This window comes from Oryctolagus cuniculus, chromosome 17, assembly GCF_964237555.1.
Source record: "Oryctolagus cuniculus chromosome 17, mOryCun1.1, whole genome shotgun sequence".
NCBI classification, from domain to species: Eukaryota; Metazoa; Chordata; class Mammalia; order Lagomorpha; family Leporidae; genus Oryctolagus; species Oryctolagus cuniculus.
In genome coordinates this window covers 63,202,099-63,220,474 of record NC_091448.1, presented here as the reverse complement: position 1 = coordinate 63,220,474, position 18,376 = coordinate 63,202,099, and the positions used below count along the sequence as shown (strand labels likewise).

Sequence of the window (18,376 nt, the reverse complement as noted above, 5' to 3'; positions counted from 1 at the left end):
CCGCAGGTGGAGGATTAGCCTAGTGAGCCGCGGCACCGGCCAGATTGCATTTTTTAAAAAAATGTATTTGCTTTTATTTACTTGAGGGAGACACACACAGAGAGAGACAGAGAGAGAGAGAGAGAGAGAGAGAGAGGGAATCTTCCATCCACTGGTGCACTCCCTAAATGCCCCCAACAGCCCTGGCTGGACCAGGCTGATGGCACGAGCCTGCAGTGCCATCCAGGTCTCCCACACGGGTGACGGGGACGCCGGCACTTGAGCCATCAGCTGCTGCTGACTCCCAAGGTGAGCACAAGCAGGAACTGGACTGGAAGTGAAGTAGCTGGGACTCGAACCAGGTACCCTGATACGTGATAGCCTGACTCCAGCGGTGACTTAACCTGCTACTAACATGACACCTGGTCCTCAAGGTATTTCATTCTTGGTCCTGGTCAGAGACCCCCTCCCCCCAAAGAGGGCAGACAAGCAATTTTGTCTGTCCTGTAATATCGGAGTCAGGTGGAGCCGAGCCCACGATGTGCAGTGTAAGCTTGGCACGGCCGCTTAGCGTCTCCCAGGCTTCCTGCGCTCACAGGGTCCTGGGGACCATGGGCCTTGTGCGGGAGGCCTGGCACACACCGTGGGCTCCAGGGGCTCCTATAGCAGGCACAGGTCAGGAGAGGTGCTGGACAGGGAAGAGGCAGCCGCACCCACAGGGAACCCCAGGGGGCAAGTGGGAGACGTGGATCCTGGACCCGTCTGGAGGGAGAGGGTGCTCTTGCGGGGGGAGAGAACGAGCCAGGCTGAGGGTGGCACTGAATGCCAGCTGTCACCAGGGAAGGCCTGGAACACCCCTGGTGCCAGGTGCCACGTCCACTTGTCTCGTGGATGCTTGGCGTCAGTCCCGGAGGAGGACAGAGTAACTGGGCATGATTCGGAGGGATGAGCGCTGTTCTCATCATGGTTTCCCCATCGGGAGAAAGACAGAGCTGGCTCCCTGACCTGATGGGAGGGAAGATTCCCATGAAAGACATAAACCCATGGGGGACCGGCGCTGTAGCGTAGCGGGTAAAGCCACTGCCTGCAGCGCCGGCATCACAAATGGGCACCAGTTCGAGTCCCAGCTGCTCCACTTTCAATCCAGCTCTCTGCTGTGGCCTGGGGAAGCAGTAGAAGATGGCCCAAGTCCTTGGGCCCCTGTACCCATGTGGGAGACCTGGAAGCAGCTCCTGGCTCCTGGCTTTGGATCAGCGCAGCCCTGGCTAGTGCGGCCAATTGGGAACCAATGGATGGAAGATCTCTCTCTCTCTCTCTCTCTCTCTCTCTCTCTCTCTCTCTCTCTCTCTCTTCCTCTCCTCTCTGTGTAGCTCTTTCAAATAAATCTTTAAAAAAAAGAAAGAAAGCAAGCAAACCATGGAAGGGCTAATAGAAGAACACGGGGTTTTTCCAATGATCTCTGAGTGAAGAATTCCTTCCCGAATACTAGCAGCAAAACAGACTGACAAATAGCACGTTAAAAAAATTAACACTGAGTGGCCAGGTGGGTGCTGGGTGCAGGAGTTGAGTCTCTGCTCAGGGTGCCCACCTCGCATACCCAAGTGCTAGGTTCGAGTTCCAGCTACTCCACTTCTGATCCGGCTTCCTGCTGATACAAACCCTGGGGAGCTGTTGGTGACCGATACAGCACATGGGTCCCTGCCCTGCGTGGGAGATCCCGATTCAGCCAGACCCATACCTGGCTGAGGGGACATTTGGAGAGGGAACTAGCAGCAGGGATGGGGGACATTTTTTTTCTGCCAAGGGCCTTTTGGGTATTTGTAATATCATTCATGGCCCATACGAAATTAATTAGCCTGCTATAACTTGACTGGATTTTGAGTCCTGCCTATGGTTGCCTCGGCAAGGCCAGACTTAATGATTTGGAGGGCCTTATGTGGCCCCTGGGCTGGATGTTCCTCACCCCTGCAGTACGTGAAAGCTCTCTCTCTGTCCCCACCCTGCTTCAAATAAAGTGAAAATTGCAATAAAAATCGCAATGGTGAGATGCAACACAGACAAGATGGCAAGACGAACAGCAAAGTGGGGGAAATGTTTGCGACTCATCTCACGGAGACAGGGCTCACCTGGAAATCTCTAAAGCACTCCTATATGGTAATTTTTTTTCTTTTTAAAGAAAGAGGCACAGAGAGTGAGAAAGACCGAGAAACCAAAAACCAAATAGAAAAAAAAATGGGTAAGGGCAAACACAGGCAGACGTAGTTGACAGAATAGGAGATAACGATGGTTGGAGGACAGGTGCAGCTTGCCTTGCTCAGGAGAAAATAAAACGGCTCTGCGGGGCGCAGCTGGGCCACAAGCATTGTGGGAGTCACTGTGTACCAGCAGCAGGTGTTACGTGCAACGGGGAGGGGTAGGGGGCCTTCAGGGCCTGTGGGTCCTGGGATCTCCCCAGACAGTGGACTCTGAAACACCTGGGGAGCTCTGGCCAGCCCCAGTGCCCGCAGGCCACGCCCACAAGGCCTTCAAGGAGGGCGCCAGGCCCTAGGCCCGCTCTGTGCAGCTGGGCAAGCTCCACTGCCCTGGACCCAGGCTCAGGCGAGTCAGCTCATGCCTGGTGGCCTTGTAGGAGGAGGCAGCCACTCCAGACCCTGGGAGCAGAGTCCTCATCAGCCCCGTTCTAGCTGCTCCTGCTTCCCCAGAGGTACCTGTTGCTCCAGGAAGCACTGACCGGCTGACCCCCTGCCATCCTAAACCCAATGGCCACTGGGACCAGAAAAGAGGCATCACAAGTGTGGGGCCAGGGTCGCGACACTGGCACCCCATACGAGCGCCAGTTCCAGTCCCTGGCTGCTCTGCTCCGATCCAGCTCCCTGTTTAAATGCCTGGGAAGCTCCTGTCCCTGTTTGGAGAGCTTGATGCAGTGGCTGGGATTTCTCTGTCTCTCTCCCTCTCTCTCTGCCGCTCTGCCTTTCAAATAAATAAAAAAGGACATCCTGGGGCCAGCGCTATGGCGTAGCGGGTAAAGCTGCCACCTGCAGTGCCGGCATCCCCTATGGGCGCCGGTTCAAGTCCCGGCTGCCCCACTTCTGATCCAGCTCTCTGCTATGGCCTGGGAAAGCAGTGGAAGATGGCCCAAGTCCTTGGGCCCCTGCACCTGCGTTGGGAGTCCCGGAAAAAGATCCAGGCTCCTGGTTTTGAATCGGCTCAGCTCTGGCCATTGTGGCCATTTGGGGGAGTGAACCAGGAAGACCTCTCTCTCTCTCTCTCTCTCTCTCTCTGCCCCTCTTGAACTCTGCCTTCCAAACAAATAAATAAAATAAAATAGCGGCAGTTAACAGATGAGGTCATGCAGGGCGAGGATGACCTTGAACCCCTGGGCATGTTATAGGATGGAGCCACAGCCCCACCTTCGTGGCCACAGTGGAGCAGCAGGGGAGGCGGTGAGTGGGCTGGGCCTTGGCTCTGCTGCTCGCGGCTGCGTGACCCCCTGGCCTGGGCCGCAAGGGCCAGCAGGGGCACAGGTGCTACAGCCCTTCGGTGGGTGCAGAGCCGCGGCTTCAGGAGGGGTGGGCCCTACCAGCGAGTGCTTCTCCTCGAACTGGGCGATCTTGAGTTTGCCCTGCTCCTGGTTCTCCTGGATCGCCTCCTGGATGCACCCAGTAAACGTGTCCAGCTCGATCTTCCGCTTTTCCTGCTGTTTCAGGCCATACTCGAAAATGTTCACGCAGATGGTGACAAATTTGTCCTTGTAGGTGGGTGGGCGTTAAGGAAGCTCAGGGCAGCGTCTCTCTCCCTTGGAGCAGGCCACCGGGGAGGGCCACAAGGGTGCAAGGGCTTGCTACGCTGAACGTGTGTGTGTGCAGGACTCGAACTCAGGGTCTCGTCTGATGGAGGAAGCCACTGAGGGCCCAGAGACCTGGCACTGGAGATTCAGAGGGTAATGGTGTGGCTGAGGTCTCGCCACCATCGGAGGCCTGGTGGGGGAAGGAGCTGGGGACCACGGGCAGAACCCACAGGGCAGAGCAGGCCCCAAACAGACTGCCTGGGGACCTGGCGGGACAGGGAGGGGCTGGCAGCCCGAGGAGCCAGCCCTGGCCAGGGGATGAGGTGGTGTGCATTGTCTCTGGTGTGTGACCGAGATGGGCTCTTGGGCAGAGGGCCCGTTTTGCTGCTCAGCTGTGCTGGGGTGGGGTAGGTGGGGGTGGAGGGGCCAGGGGTGGAAGTGGAGGATCCAGGTTCAAGTCCTGGCCCCGCCACTGCCACTGGGAAAATTGTCAAGATTTGAAAACAGAGTCATCCGTGTCATACCTTGGCAAAGCAGAGCCAAGGCAGGCTGTGGGGCGGGGGGGGGGGGGGGGGGGCTGGCAGCGCAAGATGTGCCTGATCAAAGGGACTGTCACACACCCGCTGGGCCACTTTCACGAGAGCACCTGCCGGACAGCGGCTCCACCAGCCCCACCCCCACACAACAGGCTGCTTAGGCCTTGAGGTGTCAAGTCTCGCCCAGTGACTGCTGGTATCCACGAACCTTCTGTTGTAACAACTTAACATGGGGCGGGGCCGGTGCCGTGGTGCAGAGGGCAAAGCCTCTGCCTACAGTGCTGTTATCCCATATGGGCGCCGGTTCTAGTCCCAGGTGCTCCACTTCCGATCCAGCTCTCTGCTATGGCCTGGGAAAGCAGAAAATGACCCAAGTCCTTGGGTGCCTGCACCTGTGTGGGAGACCCGGAAGAAGCTTCTGGCTTCAGATCAGCCCAACTCCGGCTGTTGCAGCCATTTGGGGAGTGAACCAATGGATGCGAAACCTCTCTCTGTCTCTGCCTCTGCATCTCTGTAACTCTGCCTTTCTAATAAATAAATAAAATTTAAAAAAGAAGATAGCCCTCCTCCGCCTAGCGGCGCCAGCACACCGGGTTCTAGTCCCGGTTGGGGCACCGGATTCTGTCCCGGTTGCCCCTCTTCCAGGCCAGCTCTCTGCTGTGGCCAGGGAGTGCAGTGGAGGATGGCCCAAGTGCTTGGGCCCTGCACCCCATGGGAGACCAGGAAAAGCACCTGGCTCCTGGCTCCTGCCATCGGATCAGCGCGGTGCACCGGCCGCAGCGCGCCGGCCACGGCGGCCATTGGAGGATGAACCAACGGCAAAGGAAGACCTTTCTAAGACCTTTCTCTCTGTCTCTCTCTCTCACTGTCCACTCTGCCTGTAAAAAAAAAAAAAAAAAAAAAAAAAAAAAAAAAAAAAAAAAAAAAAGAAGATAGCCCAAGTGCTTGGGCCTCCGCCACTGACATGGAAAACCCAGATGGAGGTCCAGGCGTCTGACTTCAGCCTGGCCCAGGATGGGGAAACAGTCCCAGCAGGGGCTGGGGGCTCCGTGAGCAGGCTCTGCCAGACAAGAGGCGGCGAGAGCCGGGGCGGATATGTCTCCAGCAGCTCCCCGACGCCGGACAGGTAGGACAGCTTGTTGCCTTCCACATCTTCAGTGTACATGCTGTCAAACAGGAAGGAGTCGTTCAGGCGGTCCACGAAGGCAGCCTGCGGGCAGAAACAGGGCCCCGCGGTGACCCAGGCGGGCTCCAGGGAGGACGCGCTGGGCACGGCCCCCCGGCTGGGCACTAACACAGACACTACCCCTTGGGCTTCAACCCTCTCCGAGGTAGAGGGGCGGCGGGAGGGGGTGGTGGAGGGGTGCCTCCCAGGCAGAAGGAACAGCAGGTGCGAGGCTGCTTCGGTCTGGCTGCACGGAGGGGTGGGGCTCATGGCGGGAGGCCATGTTCAGCCTGTTTCTGGCATGCCATGCCGTGCTGGAGGGTGTGTGGGGAGGGGACGTCTGCCCGAGGGTCTTAAGGCGCAAGACTGTAGCACCCTCTCGCAGCCGAGTGTTGGACGCAGGGGTACGCCAGCAAGCGCGGGACAGGACCGACCGGGAGTCTGCGCTGTGGTTGGAGCCAGCCCCAGGGAGGTGGGCGGGGCGGGGAGGGCTTCGTGGCCTGTGCGTGGGGCACGATTTCTCCCAGGGCGCCCAGGGATCCCGGCGGGCCTGCGTTGAACGTGTCCGTCCGCGAGAGACCTTGTGCGCCTCCAGCTCCGCGCGCTGGGCCTGCTCGGCCTCCAGCCGGGCCTGCGCCAGGTGCTCCCGGTGTTTCAGCTCGTCCGTGCTGTACTGGTGCTTTGCCTCTGCGAGTTCTTTCTGGCCGGAGAACAGCAGGTGGCACTGTTAGCGGAGCTCGCCTGGTTGTCCCCACCACCACCACTTCCCTCCCTGCCGTGGGCTGGGGGAGGGGCCAGGGCCGGACAGACCCCTTCACAAGGCAAGGTTGGCTGAGGGGTCCCAGGGAAATTAGGGAGCTGAGAAGGCCCCTTCAAGAGCCTGGGTTTCGTTTCCGATTTGTCCGGATGATTCTAGGCGAGGGTCTGAGTCTGGAGGGGGCCTTGGTTTGCTTCTGGGACCCTGAGCGCCCTCCCCTGCCCCTCATCCCCCAGCCCCCGACCCCTGCTGTGCTGGGGGGGGGGGGCTGGGGCACTGCTCAGTGAGAGGCTTTCTTTTCTAAATTATTTTATTGTTAGATTTTAAAATAAAAAACATTGAAAGGCAGTGAGAGAGAGAGAGAGAGAAAGACATCTTCCATCTGCTGGTTCACTCCCCATATGCCTGTTAACAGCCAGCGCTGGGCCAGACTGAAACCAGGAGCCCAGAACTCCATCCGGGTCTCCCACGTGGGTGGCAGGGACCCAAGTATTTGGGCTGTCTTCCGCTGCTTTCCCGGGATGGGCATCGGCAGGGAGCTGGATCAGAAGGGGAGTAGCCGGGGCTCCCGATATGGGATGCGGGCGTCCCAAACAACTTACAGCTAACACCTTCCTCTGTCCTATTTTTATGATGTTTTTATTACTATAAAGAGAACAGATTTTATGCTCTCTATAGGTGCAGGTCCAAGGTGCCCCATGGTTTCATAACAAGAAGAGCACACTCAAACAGGTATGTGGCCAACCCAGCATCCGAGAGCACCGTTGCCTTTAAAACTGGCTCAGGGGCCCGTGCTGTGGCTCAGCGGGCACAGCGGGTCAAGCACTGGCCTGCGATGCCAGCATCCCCCGTGAGCCCCAGCTGCTCCACTCCCTACTGATGCACCTGGGGAACCGGAACATGACCCAAGTGCTTGGGCCCCTGCCACCCACGTGGGAGACCCGGATGGAGTTTCCGGCTCCTGGGTTTGGCCTGTTTGCAAGCCATTTAGGGAGTGAACCAGCAGATGAGAAATCTCTTCTGTCTTTCTGTAACTCTGCCTTCCAAAGAAACAAATCAACCAATAAATCTTTAAAATAAAAAAAAAGGGGTGAGGCATTGCTGTGGCATCACAGATAAAGCTGCCGCCTGCAGTGTCCGCATCCCATATGGGCGCCGGTTCTAGTCCCGGCTGCTCCACTTCCGATCCAGCTCTCTGCTGTGGCCCGGGAAGGCAGTGGAGGATGGCCCACGTGCTTGGGCCCCTGCACCCACGTGGGAGACCCGGAAGAAACTCCTGGCTCCTGGCTTCGGATCAGGCCAATTGGGGAGTGAACCAGCGATGGAAGACCTCTCTCTCTCTCTCTCTGGCTCTCCTCTCTCTGTGTAACTCTGACTTTCAAATAAACACATAAATCTTTTTAATAAAATAAATAAAATAGATACAGCTGTAGTCTCAGCTTCCGGTCCCATGCAGGGACAAGAGAAAGCCTGTGGCGGGAGGAGGGGACTCCCCCTGAGGTCACCTCCTCTCTAAGCCTCCACAGCAGTGCTGGTGGGCAGGGGACCACGTGCTTGGACGGCACCTTGGCCCACCCAGGAGAGAGGGGCTCCTCTCACTGTAGGTTCTAGGGGCTCAGAGTTGAGGCTGGGGGCCCACCCTCCTGCCTGCCTCTCCAGGTGTCCCCCACCCTGGGGGTCATTTTAGTGCTCAACACAGCTCCTGTCTGCAGGACAGGTACCAGCAGGCAGGTCAGCTGGCCCGACTCAAGGTGCCACCCCAGTCCCAATGGGTCAGTACCCCCCACCCCCTGCCACTCCTTCCCACAATGGATGGCACGGCCCAGAGTGAGAAGCAAGGGCTTCACAGCAGGGGATGGGGGGCGGGGAGGGAGGCAGGCAGGGGGCAGCAGGAAGACCCTCCCACAGGCAGGCAGCTCACTCACAGGGACTGACTCCCAGCTCCAGCCCCGCCCACTGGAGTCCCCGCCCTTGAGCGCCAGTTTGGCCACTGGGACGACAGCAGGGTCCCGGCTGGCTGGTGGTGAGACGGCGCCATGGGCTTGATTGATGAACGCCCAACAACAGCTAGCTCTTAATATTGCTCCCGGGGTCACAGAGACCAGGGTGGAGGGGGTAGGGGGGAGCCCTCTTCACTGTTTCCTTTAGGAAACCACACAGTGGCTGCGAGGTGGCCTTGGGACAATGCGCAGAGATGGGGGAGCCCTGGTTGCTGGGAGCCTGGGCGAGAGGGCACCCACGCAGGTGCTGCGGGACCCCACGGGGGTGGGGGAGGGGGAAGACACGTGCCATGTGGTCACCGATGCGCCGGAAGTCCAGGTACACGAGGTCGGGCAGGTAGGCATAGATGAACATCTTGTAGTCCTCCGCTTGGGCGATGGGGTTCCCGGCGAGGCTGAGCGTGCGCAGGCACTTGAACCGCCGCAGGTAGACGAGCTGGGGAGGAGAGGACGCTCCGTCCTGGCTGCCTGGAAACACACCCCCGCCTTCTCCCTGCAGCCGGGAGGGCCCTGGCACCTTCAGGCCTCAGGCAGGGCGGGGGGTGGGGCACAGGTGCAGAGTGGGTGGGTGGGGGTCCAGGCCTGCAGGTAGGGGACTAGGTATTGCCCTGAGATATTGGATCAGGCACGGACAGACGGGAGCTCCAATCCCAGCTATGGGGCCTTGGGCAAGTTCCCCTAAGCCTCAGTGCGTGTAGAATGAGGAATGAGCGGAGGGATGTTACGTGTGTTACAGCCGTCGTAAAGCAAGGCCCAGATGAAAGGCGCCTGACATCCAGACACAGAAGCCAAGTTAGGGCTGTGGTGGTTGTCGTCTGTGGGCCCTCGGGGCAGGGCTTCGTGGATGCCCCACCCCCACCCCATCTCATCCATCAAATGGATCAAGACCGGCGGCCAGCCAGCGGGAGACAGCCATGCGCAGCTGCGCTAGAACCGCAGCGCACAGCGCCTCCCAGCGCCCAGTGTCGGAACTGCGCCCAAGGCCGTCAGTCATAATAAATAGCATTCACGACCAAGCAGGCAGCAAGCCTCAGGTGTGTGCCCAGGGAGACCAAAGCCCACGTGGACCCCAGAGCTTACACGGTGGGTGGTGCTGGGAGTGTTTTTAAAATTAAGTAGTATCATCACAGACTAGGCAAAGTGCTACAAGGAACGTAAAGACAGCACCAACCGTGAGAGGTGGCATTTATGGGAGACGGGAGGGAGCCAGTGGTGGTAGTGCAAGGAGAGCACTTTCTCAGGAGCCAAAACAGCACGGGCAAAGGCCCTGGGGCAGCGACAAGTTCAGGGTACACCAGGAACAGAGAAAGGCTGGGGCAGCTGCAGTATGATGGAGGAAAGACTTGATACAAGTGTGGAGACAAGGTCAGGGGCTGGTTCATGTAAGACCATGCTGGCTGGGGCCAGTGCTGTGGTACAGTAGGCTAAGCCTCCCCCTGTGGCGCTAGCATCCCATATGGGCACCGGTTCAAGTCCCAGCTGTTCCACTTCGGATCCAGCTCCCTCTGTGGCCTGGGAAAGCAGTAGAAGATGGCTCAAGTGCTTGGGCCCCTGCTACCCACGTGGGAGACCTGGAAGAAGCTCCTGGCTCCTGGCTTCAGATCGACCCAGCTCTGGCCATTGCGGTCATCTGGGGAGTGAACCAGCGGATGGAAGACCTTTCTCTCTGTCTCTCCCTCTGTCTGTCTGAAACTCTGCCTCTCAAATAAATAAATAAATCTTAAAAAAAAAAAAAACATGCAGGCTGTGGTCGAGGGTTTGGATTTTGCTCTAAGGATGATGGAAGCCAGTGGAGTTTGAAGCGTGTATGAGAAAAGACGGGGCCTGATTTCATTTTTTAGAGATCTCCCGGTGAGATTCCATTTCTCAGCTTGTTGGCAGGCAAAGAGAAAAGCCTCAGAAGCGAGCGCACTATAGAAAGTTGACAGGCAGCGGGCCACACCGGGGGGTTTGTAAACGGTTCCACTTCCCCGGAGCCGAGCTGGCAGAGAGCCGTCCAAATTGAAGATGCACCTGCCTTCTGGTCCAGCAACCCTCGCCGGGAGTGTATCTTACATGTGGGCTGACCCAGGCGCACGTGACCCCTGCTCGAGGTCATCCTGGGGTTCAAGGACATCTGAGGTGGTCTGTGTGATGCCACCAGCTTGGAGCAACTTCAGCGTCCACCTCCGAGGGACGGGGGAAGTACATCGCGTGGCATCGGAATATGGCGCAGGCAGCGGAGTGGGCTGCTAACGGGGGTGGAGACAGGACATGAGGGCGGGGCTTGGAGGGCAGCTGGACAGAGCCAGGATGCCTGGCCGCAGCTGTGGTCTCGGCCAGGGACGCAGGTACAGAGGGTGAGGGGGTAACAGAGGCTCTTTCCCGGGGGCCCTGATTTTGCTTCAAAGTCCGCGTGTTTTGAAATGGGCGCTGTGGCTCATGGGTTGAGATGCTGTCTGGGGACCCCACACTGGAGTACTGTCTGAGTCCCAGCTGCTTTGCTTCTGATCCGGTTCCATGCCCCTGCGCCTGGGAAGCACCCGCTTGGATCCCTGTCACTCAAGTGGGGGATCTGAATGGAGTTCCCGGCTCCTGGCTTCGATGTGGCCCTCCCCTCGGCTGTTGTGGCCATTTGGGGAGTGAACTGGCAGAGGAGAGCTCGCTCTCTCTCCCCTCCCCTCTCTTTCTCTGCCTTTCAAAGGCGCACGCACACATGTGCACACACACACAGACCTTGCATTCACTGTTTTCACTCCCCACATGGCAGCAACAGCCAGGGGCTGGGCCAGGCCGAAGCTGGGAACCAGGAGCTCCATCCGGATCTCCCACGTACGTGGCACGGAAGCCGTCACCTGCCCACCCTCCCAGGCTGCACAGCATAAGACGCTGGAACTGACAGCAGAGCCAGGACCCAAACCCAGGCACTCGGATACAGCTAGGTGGAGACAACCGGGGGTCTCCAGGACCCGGGTGCAGCCTGGCCGCAGGAGCTTCTGGCCCCGGCTGCTTCTCCCTAGGGGCCTTCTCTCTCCCCGACTCTGGGAACCAGCAACCCTGCCTCTCACACATGTCAGGTACTGAACACTCTGGGGTCCACTCGGTCCTCGCTACAGCTCTACTGGCTGAGCCCATTTCACAGATGGGCAAGTGGACGCTGGCCCCAGCTCAGACAGCTGGGAGGTGGCTAAAATCTCAGCCCTTGATCCAAGGCCACGTCCTTGGTCCACGGTGGATCTCCCCCACCCCAGCAGAGCAGGGAGGGGGCAGGCTGTGCGACCAGTTCTGGACCCCCGACAAGCACGCTGGCTTCCATGGGGCATACAGGGCAGACTACTGAGACTACACTGCCTCCAGGATTTGCCCCGTCAGATGGATGGATTTACGTATAGGGACCATCTGGGTGACTGACCTCCTCCCCCGCCGCCCCGGGCCATCCATCTCAGTCAGCCTCACGTAGAGCTGGGATTCCAGCCCAGGCCATCCATCTGACCCAAGCAGTAATGGAATTCGGGGCAGCTCCCAGGGGCCCTGGCCAGGAACCACAGGGGAAGGTCTCTGTTGGGTCACCTCTGATGTGGGCCCCTTCCCGAGGCTGCCAGACCCCCAGCTATTGGGGGGGGCGGTCTCAGCCCCAGCCTGCTGAGCTGGGAGCCCCCTGTGGGGAGTGCAGGGGCAGCCAACCAGCCTTCCCTGGAGATGACCACTGTCAGTGTCGCACAGATGCCCCCGGCGTCCGCGGACACGGGACACCAGGGGTTCTTTTAACCTGTGGGCTGCTCAGCCCCGAGGGGAACCCGCCTTGTCCGGCTCTGTCCCCACTGAGAACAGAGCAAGTGCACCCAGCAGGCAAACGTTGGCTAAATGAGCCAGAGACCGAGGGGGCAGAACGAGACGTTGCCGTGGCAAAGGCTGTGAACGGGCAGCCACAGACAGATTTTGTGAAGCGTGCTGTCCCAACACGATCGGGTCCCTGGTGGACTAAGCCGGCTTGTCAAGCGACGCGGAGGTGGGTTAGGGGTAGGGGGGAGAAGACTTGCGATGCTCCAGGTGCACCTGCCCACGCGGCAGACCCCGCCCTGTCCGAGCCCCGCGCATGCGCACGGGTGTGTGCGTGTCGTCCACTCACATTCATTATGTTGTCGATCTGGTTGTTGCCCAGCGACAGCACCTGCAGCTTGCCCAGCGCGTCCAGGGAGTCGATCCTGGAGATCCGGTTGTTGAACAAGCTCAGGTCCTCCAGGTTCACCAGGCTGTCCAGGCCCTTGATGACCTCGATGTTGTTGAAGGACAGATCTGGGGGAAGGGAAGGGGCGGATCTGTGAAGAGGCTTTGCTGTCCGGTGCCTGGGCTGGGCGGTGGGCGCTCCTCGAGCGAGGCCATCAAGGGGACTTGGTGCTCTGCGGACCGGCAGCAAGCGGCACGCCCTCCACACCCCCGGGGCAAAGCCTGCGATTATTTCTGGAAGCCTCACACGCTCACCACATCACCCCTGTGGGCGGCGCTCGCTGGGTCAGAGCTCGGAGGAGACCGGCAGCTCTGAGGCAGCAGACCATGGGCTCAGGGACGCCCCTAGCCTCAGGCCTCCCATCCGCGTAGCAATTCCGGGTTTATCCAGTGCTCTGTGTGTGTGCATCTCATCTACCCCGCTTAGGTATTGTGAAGTAATCCAGAGATACTTTAAAGTACTCGGAAGGATGGGTGTAAGTTACACACAAATATAAGGGTACTTTAAGAAGTTCACGGATGGGGCCGGCGCTGTGGTGTAGTGGGTAAAGCTGCCGCCTGCAGTGCTGGCATCCCATAGGGGCACCGGCTCGAGTCCCGGCTGCTCCACTTCCGATCCAGCCCTCTGCTGTGGTTTGGAGAAGCAGTGGAAGATGGCGCAAGTCCTTAGACCCCTGCACCCGCGTGGGAGACCCGGAGGAAGCTCCTGGCTCCTGGCTTTGGATCGTGCAGCTCCAGCTGATGTGGCCATCTGGGGAGTGAACCAGCGGATGGAAGACGTGTGTGTGTGTGTGTGTGTGTGTAACTCTTTCATATAAAATTAATAAATCTTTAAAAAATTATTTACACCAAATAAAGTGTTTTTTTTTTTTTAAAAAAAGATTTATCTTATTTGTTTGAAAGGCACAATGATGGTGGGAGGCGGGTGAGAGAGACAAAGAGAGGTCTTCCATCTGCTGGTTCACTCCCCAAATGGCTGCAACAGCTGTGGCTGGACCAGGCTGAAAACAGAAGCCTGGAACTCCATCTGGGTCTCCCACACGGGTGGCAGGGGCCCAAGCACTTGGGCCTCTTCTGCTGCTTTCCCAGGTGCATTTGCGGCAGCTGGATCAGAGCAGCCAGGACTGGAACCAGCACTCCAATATGGGATGCTGGTGACATAGGCCTCGGCTTAACCCACTGTGCCAGGACACCAGCCCCAAAATAAAGGTTTCTTTTTAAACACCAATTTATTTATCTGAGAGGCAAAAGAGAGACTACCATTTGCTGTCTCCTCCCTAGATGTCCACAATGATCAGGACTGGGTTGGGCCAAAGCTGGGCCAGGCTGAAGCCTGGAGTCGGCAACTTAGTCCAGGTCTTCTAGGTGGCTGGCAGAGGTCCAACTACCTGAGCCGTCACCACTGCCCCCAGAGGCCGCAGTGGGAGGGCACTGGGGTGGGGGGTGGAGCCTGGCAACAATGCAGGTGTCTCACTGCAAGGCTACATCCTGACTCCGAAACTTTTAATTTCACTTTTCCACTAACTTTTTGAAGTGTCCTCCTGTTATGCCATTCCCCCCCTCAGATTTATTTATTCTTATTTATTTACTTGAGAGGCAGAGTTACAGAGAGAGGGAGAGACAGAGAGAGAGGTCTTCCATCTGCTGGCTCACTCTCCAAATGGCCGCAATGGCCAGAGCTGTGCCAATCCGAAGCCAGGAGCCAGGAGCTTCCTCCAGGTCTCCCACATGGGTGCAGGGGCCCAAGCACCTGGGCCATCTTCTACTGTTTTCCCAGGCCATTAGCAGGGAGCAGGATCAGAAGTGGAGCAGCCAGGACTTGAACTGGCGAACCTATGGGATGCTGGCACTGCAGATGGTGGCTTAACCTGCTGCCCCACAGCGCTGGCCCTGTGTTATGCCATTCTACACAGGGGACTTGAGCATCCAGGGATGTGACCTCAGGGGGTCCTGGAACCCATCTGGCACGAGCTTTCGGGCTTGGCTGGTGGCTGGGGTTGTAACCCTGTGCAGGAGGCCAGTGGGCCAGCGGCCGGCACTGGGGATTTGTCCTGAGCTTGGCAGTATGGACAATCCTGGCAGACAAGCGGTCACTTTGCAAGGGTGAGTTGGGAGTCAGCTTAACCCCAGCATCATTGGTCTCGTCTGCATGTCCACGACGCCCATCTGTGCACGGGTGACACTGCCAACATCTCCTTGTCCCCTGCTCTGTGCCAGGCCCTGGACTGGCACCGCCTTATTTAATCCTCATAGCACAGGTGTCGTCATCCCACCGCAGATGAGGGAACTGGGACTCAACGGCGCCCCCTGGCGACCTGCTGCAGATAGCACAGCACAGAAACTGAGGCGATGTCTGCAGTCAGTTCCGAGTCCGCAGGGGCAGGCAGCTGGCCCGATGGTTAAGAGGCAGGTTCGGGGCCAGCGCTGTGGCGCAGCGGGCAAAGCCACCGCCTGCAGCGCCGGCATCCCATAGGGCGCCGGTTCGAGTCCTGGCTGCTCCACTTCCAATAGAGCTCTCTGCTACAGTAGATGTTCCAAGACCTTGTTGGGGAACCCAGAAGAAGCTCCTGGCTTTGGATTGGTTTGGGGAATGAATCAATGCATGGAAGATTCTCTCTGCCTAAATAAATCTAAGAGAGAGAGAGAGAGAGAGATGCAGGTTAAGATGTCCACATCACGTGTTTGATGCCTGCCTCTGGCTGCATCCACTGGTTCACTCCCCAAATGGCTGCAACAGCTCGGGCTGCATGGTAGAGGCCCAAGCACTTGGGCCATCTTCTGCTGCCTTTCCAAGGCACATTAGCAGGGAGCTGGATGGGAAGTGGAGCAGAACTGGTTCTCACGTGGGAGGCTGGTGTCCCAGGCAGTGGCTTCACCTACTGCACCACTACATTCGCCCCCAGGTTCTGTTCTTGAGGGGCCTGGCCCAGCCCCTAAGAACGCGTGGTGAGTGTTTAACAGCAGGGGTTGGGGGAAGCCCTGCTTTGTGGTTCTTTCTCAGTTCCGGGGGATGGGTGGGTGTCCATACTCCCACTGTGGCCAATTCCAAGCTACCCACAGAGCATCCCAGGATGCAGGACACTAGGCACACCTGGCACCCTCGGCCCTGTGTCCCAGGTGGGTGTGGGGGCTGGGCTGCTGGCTAATGTGCCAATTAAGATGCCCGCGTCCCACAGTGGAGATCCTGGGTTTCACACCCAGCTCTGGTCCTGACTCAGCTTCCTGCTAAATGCAGACCTGGGAGGTCCCTGCCGTGGGTTCCTGCCACCCACGTGCCTCCTAGCTTTGGCCCAGCCCGGCCCCTGACGCTGTGCTGGGGGGTGCAGAACTTGTAGATGGAAGCTCTCAATGAAACTTTAAAAGGAAAAAAAAAAAAAACAGTGGCATTCAGATGGCCCGTGCAGGGTGGCCTTGGGTGGGGGCGGTGGCTCAGGGCTGGCTAGAGAGAGAGAGGCCTCCTGATGGTGTGGACAGGCCACCGTGCCCAGGAATCAGCAGTAAGGAATGCTGGGTAAGGTGTGTGTGTGTGTGTGTGTGTGTGTGTGCTGGGGGCGGGAAGAACATGGGCTTTGGGGTCAGACTGGTGTGGGTCCGAGTCCCAGCACTGCTACTGCTTGGTCCTTGGCTCTGGGCACACGCCTTGGCCTCTCTGAGCCTTGGCTCCTCTTGCGTAGACTGTACCAGGCACCTGTATCCTAGGGTTGTTGTGGGAACGCAGCAGGCCCATCCTTTTCTCCCTGTTGGGTGCCTACCTGCCCCTCACCAGATGCCCCTGGGAGGCCAGTGCATGGCCCCTGTTCATCCAAACGGCCTCATCCTCCCCACCCAGGCCTGGGCAGGGAGGGCCAGAGCCCATGTCGCTCTTAGGCACTGTGACCTCTGTTTGCTTATCTGCACAGTGGGGGTGCTGGGTGCTTGTGTGGGGTCACGGAGCTCACGGAGCCCACGCACAGGCCCACCGGCTTCTGCGATGACTATTGCTGCTTTGCTCCCGGGGCCCTGCCAGTCAGTGGCTACCTGTCAATCCGAGTGGAAATTGAAGGGGAGGAGTCTGTAGCAGCCCCCTGAGCGCCCCGCCCAGCCTGAGAGGCCGGCGGGCGGCAGCAGAATGGCCCGTCTGTGCTGTGCTCTGTCCAGTGTGGATCCCGGGTCTTTTGAAAGACAGCAGCCGTGCCCAGGCTAAGGACCGTGCCCAGGTAGCTGAGGGTCAAGCGTGAGAGTGCCGTCTCCCGGGGTGGGGGGCAGAGGCGGGGAGGCGGGGCGGGGCGCGGCACAACCTTGGCAGGTGGGCGGGAGCAGACGCATGCGCAGAAGGGGCCTCACCCAGCTAGACCAGGTGGACGAGGTTTTCCAGGCCCTCGATCCTCTCGATGATGTTGTTGTCCAGCTGCAGCTTGCGCAGGTTCTCGAACTGCCAGAGGTTGTCAATGTGCAGGATGTCTACAAAGACCAGAGGAGAGAGGCGCGTGGGCTTCTGGGCCGGCGCACGGCGGCCCCGAGACGCCTCACCTTCTCTTGCCCTGCCCTGGAGGAAGAAGCTAGGTGCCCTGGCGGCGAAGGCTGAGCACCCAGGACGGGGGAGGGGCGGTCAGCCACAGGCTTCTTAATTAAGGCCGGCCTGGACCACACCCCGTCTTGCCCACCAGGGAATCCCGCTCCCTCCTTGTTGCTGGCTGGTCGCCTGGGCAGCCTGGAGGGCTCAAGACGGAGCAGGGATGAGGATCAGAGCAGGTGCACAAAGCACGGGGGGTTCAGGATCCCCGCAAAGTTCTCCCCACTTCCTCTCGAAACGCCCTCGCTCTGCCCGGCAGGGCTGTCTCCCGTCGGGAGCTGCAGGCGCCCATTCCACCGCTGGGGACGCGAGGCGGGAGGGATCCACCTGTCCCCAGCCCCATCGTCCACGGGCTGCCTCTCGGCCTCAGGCGCCCTGCGCCCTCCTGCTTCCCTGCCCGTTCTTCAGCCACCCCGCCCCCGCCCCCCACCAAGGCTACTGGGCCCCTGCTTCCTATCTCCAGCTGCCGGCTGCATAGGACCCCAAGCTTCTACCTGCTGGGAGCTCCCTGCTGCAGACACCAGTGTGGGGTCCCCTCGGGGCTTAGACTGGCAGCGGGACGGGTTTCTAATCTGTTCTGTTCTCAATCAGGTCAGGGGCGCTGTGGACAGTCACACGACGACGGCACTAAGTATGGCGTCCTCAGCGCATCCGTGCTGGGACCCGCAGTGGGTTCCTGGGGGGGGGGGGCGAGGGGGCTGCTCCCGGGCGGGGGGACCAGGGGACATGGACACGCACTCTGGAAGTCCAGCCGCAGGGTCAGGACATCTTTGAAGAGGATGCCCTCCTGTTTGGCCAGCTGCCCGGCCTCCTCGCGAGGCCCCTGCTCGCTCACGGCCAGCTTCAGCATCTCGTCGTCCATCACGCGCGGCTCTATGGAGTTGTGCAGCCAGCTCATGTTCCCTGCAAGACAGCGCCACGCCCTCCTGAGGCCCCGCCCTCCTGAGGCCCCGCACCCCTCCTCCGTCGGGGGACAGGCACTGCTGAGGTCTCCCTTGCTTATTTTTTTAAATATTTATTTGAGAGGCACAGTTAAAGACCGAGAGAGAGAGAGAGAGAGAGAGAGGGGTGTCTTCCATCCACTGGTTCAATCCCTATATGGCTGCAATGGTCACACCTGGGCCAATCCAGAGCCAGGAGCTTCTTTCGGGTCTCCCATCGGCATGCAGGGATCCAAGCACTTGGGCCATCTTCTACTGCTTTCCCAGGCCACAGCAGAGAGCTGGATTGGAAGAGGAGCAGCCAGGCCTCAAACCAGCGCCCCTAAGGGATGCGGGCACTGCAGGCGGCCATGTTACCCGCTACACCACAGCGCCGGCCCTCCCTGAGGTCTTCTCTTAAGGTTTCTCTCTGTTTCCTGTTGTTTTTTTTTTTTTTTTCCCCAAGATTTCTTT

At 59.1% G+C, this 18,376-nt stretch overlaps 1 protein-coding gene across 1 annotated transcript in view; it reads right to left on the bottom strand.

Annotated features, from left to right (window-relative positions):
* The window catches only part of LOC108175432 (dynein regulatory complex subunit 3), a 28,401-nt gene extending 10,516 nt beyond the window's left edge, over positions 1-17,885 (bottom strand). Inside the window, 7 exon segments of the mRNA XM_070061683.1 lie at positions 3,560-3,734; positions 5,400-5,512; positions 6,048-6,167; positions 8,514-8,660; positions 12,333-12,499; positions 16,754-16,870; positions 17,721-17,885. Of these exon segments, the coding sequence (XP_069917784.1) occupies positions 3,560-3,734; positions 5,400-5,512; positions 6,048-6,167; positions 8,514-8,660; positions 12,333-12,499; positions 16,754-16,870; positions 17,721-17,880 (999 nt within the window). The 5' untranslated portion in view covers positions 17,881-17,885.
* Between the last annotated feature and the right edge of the window lie 491 nt (positions 17,886-18,376).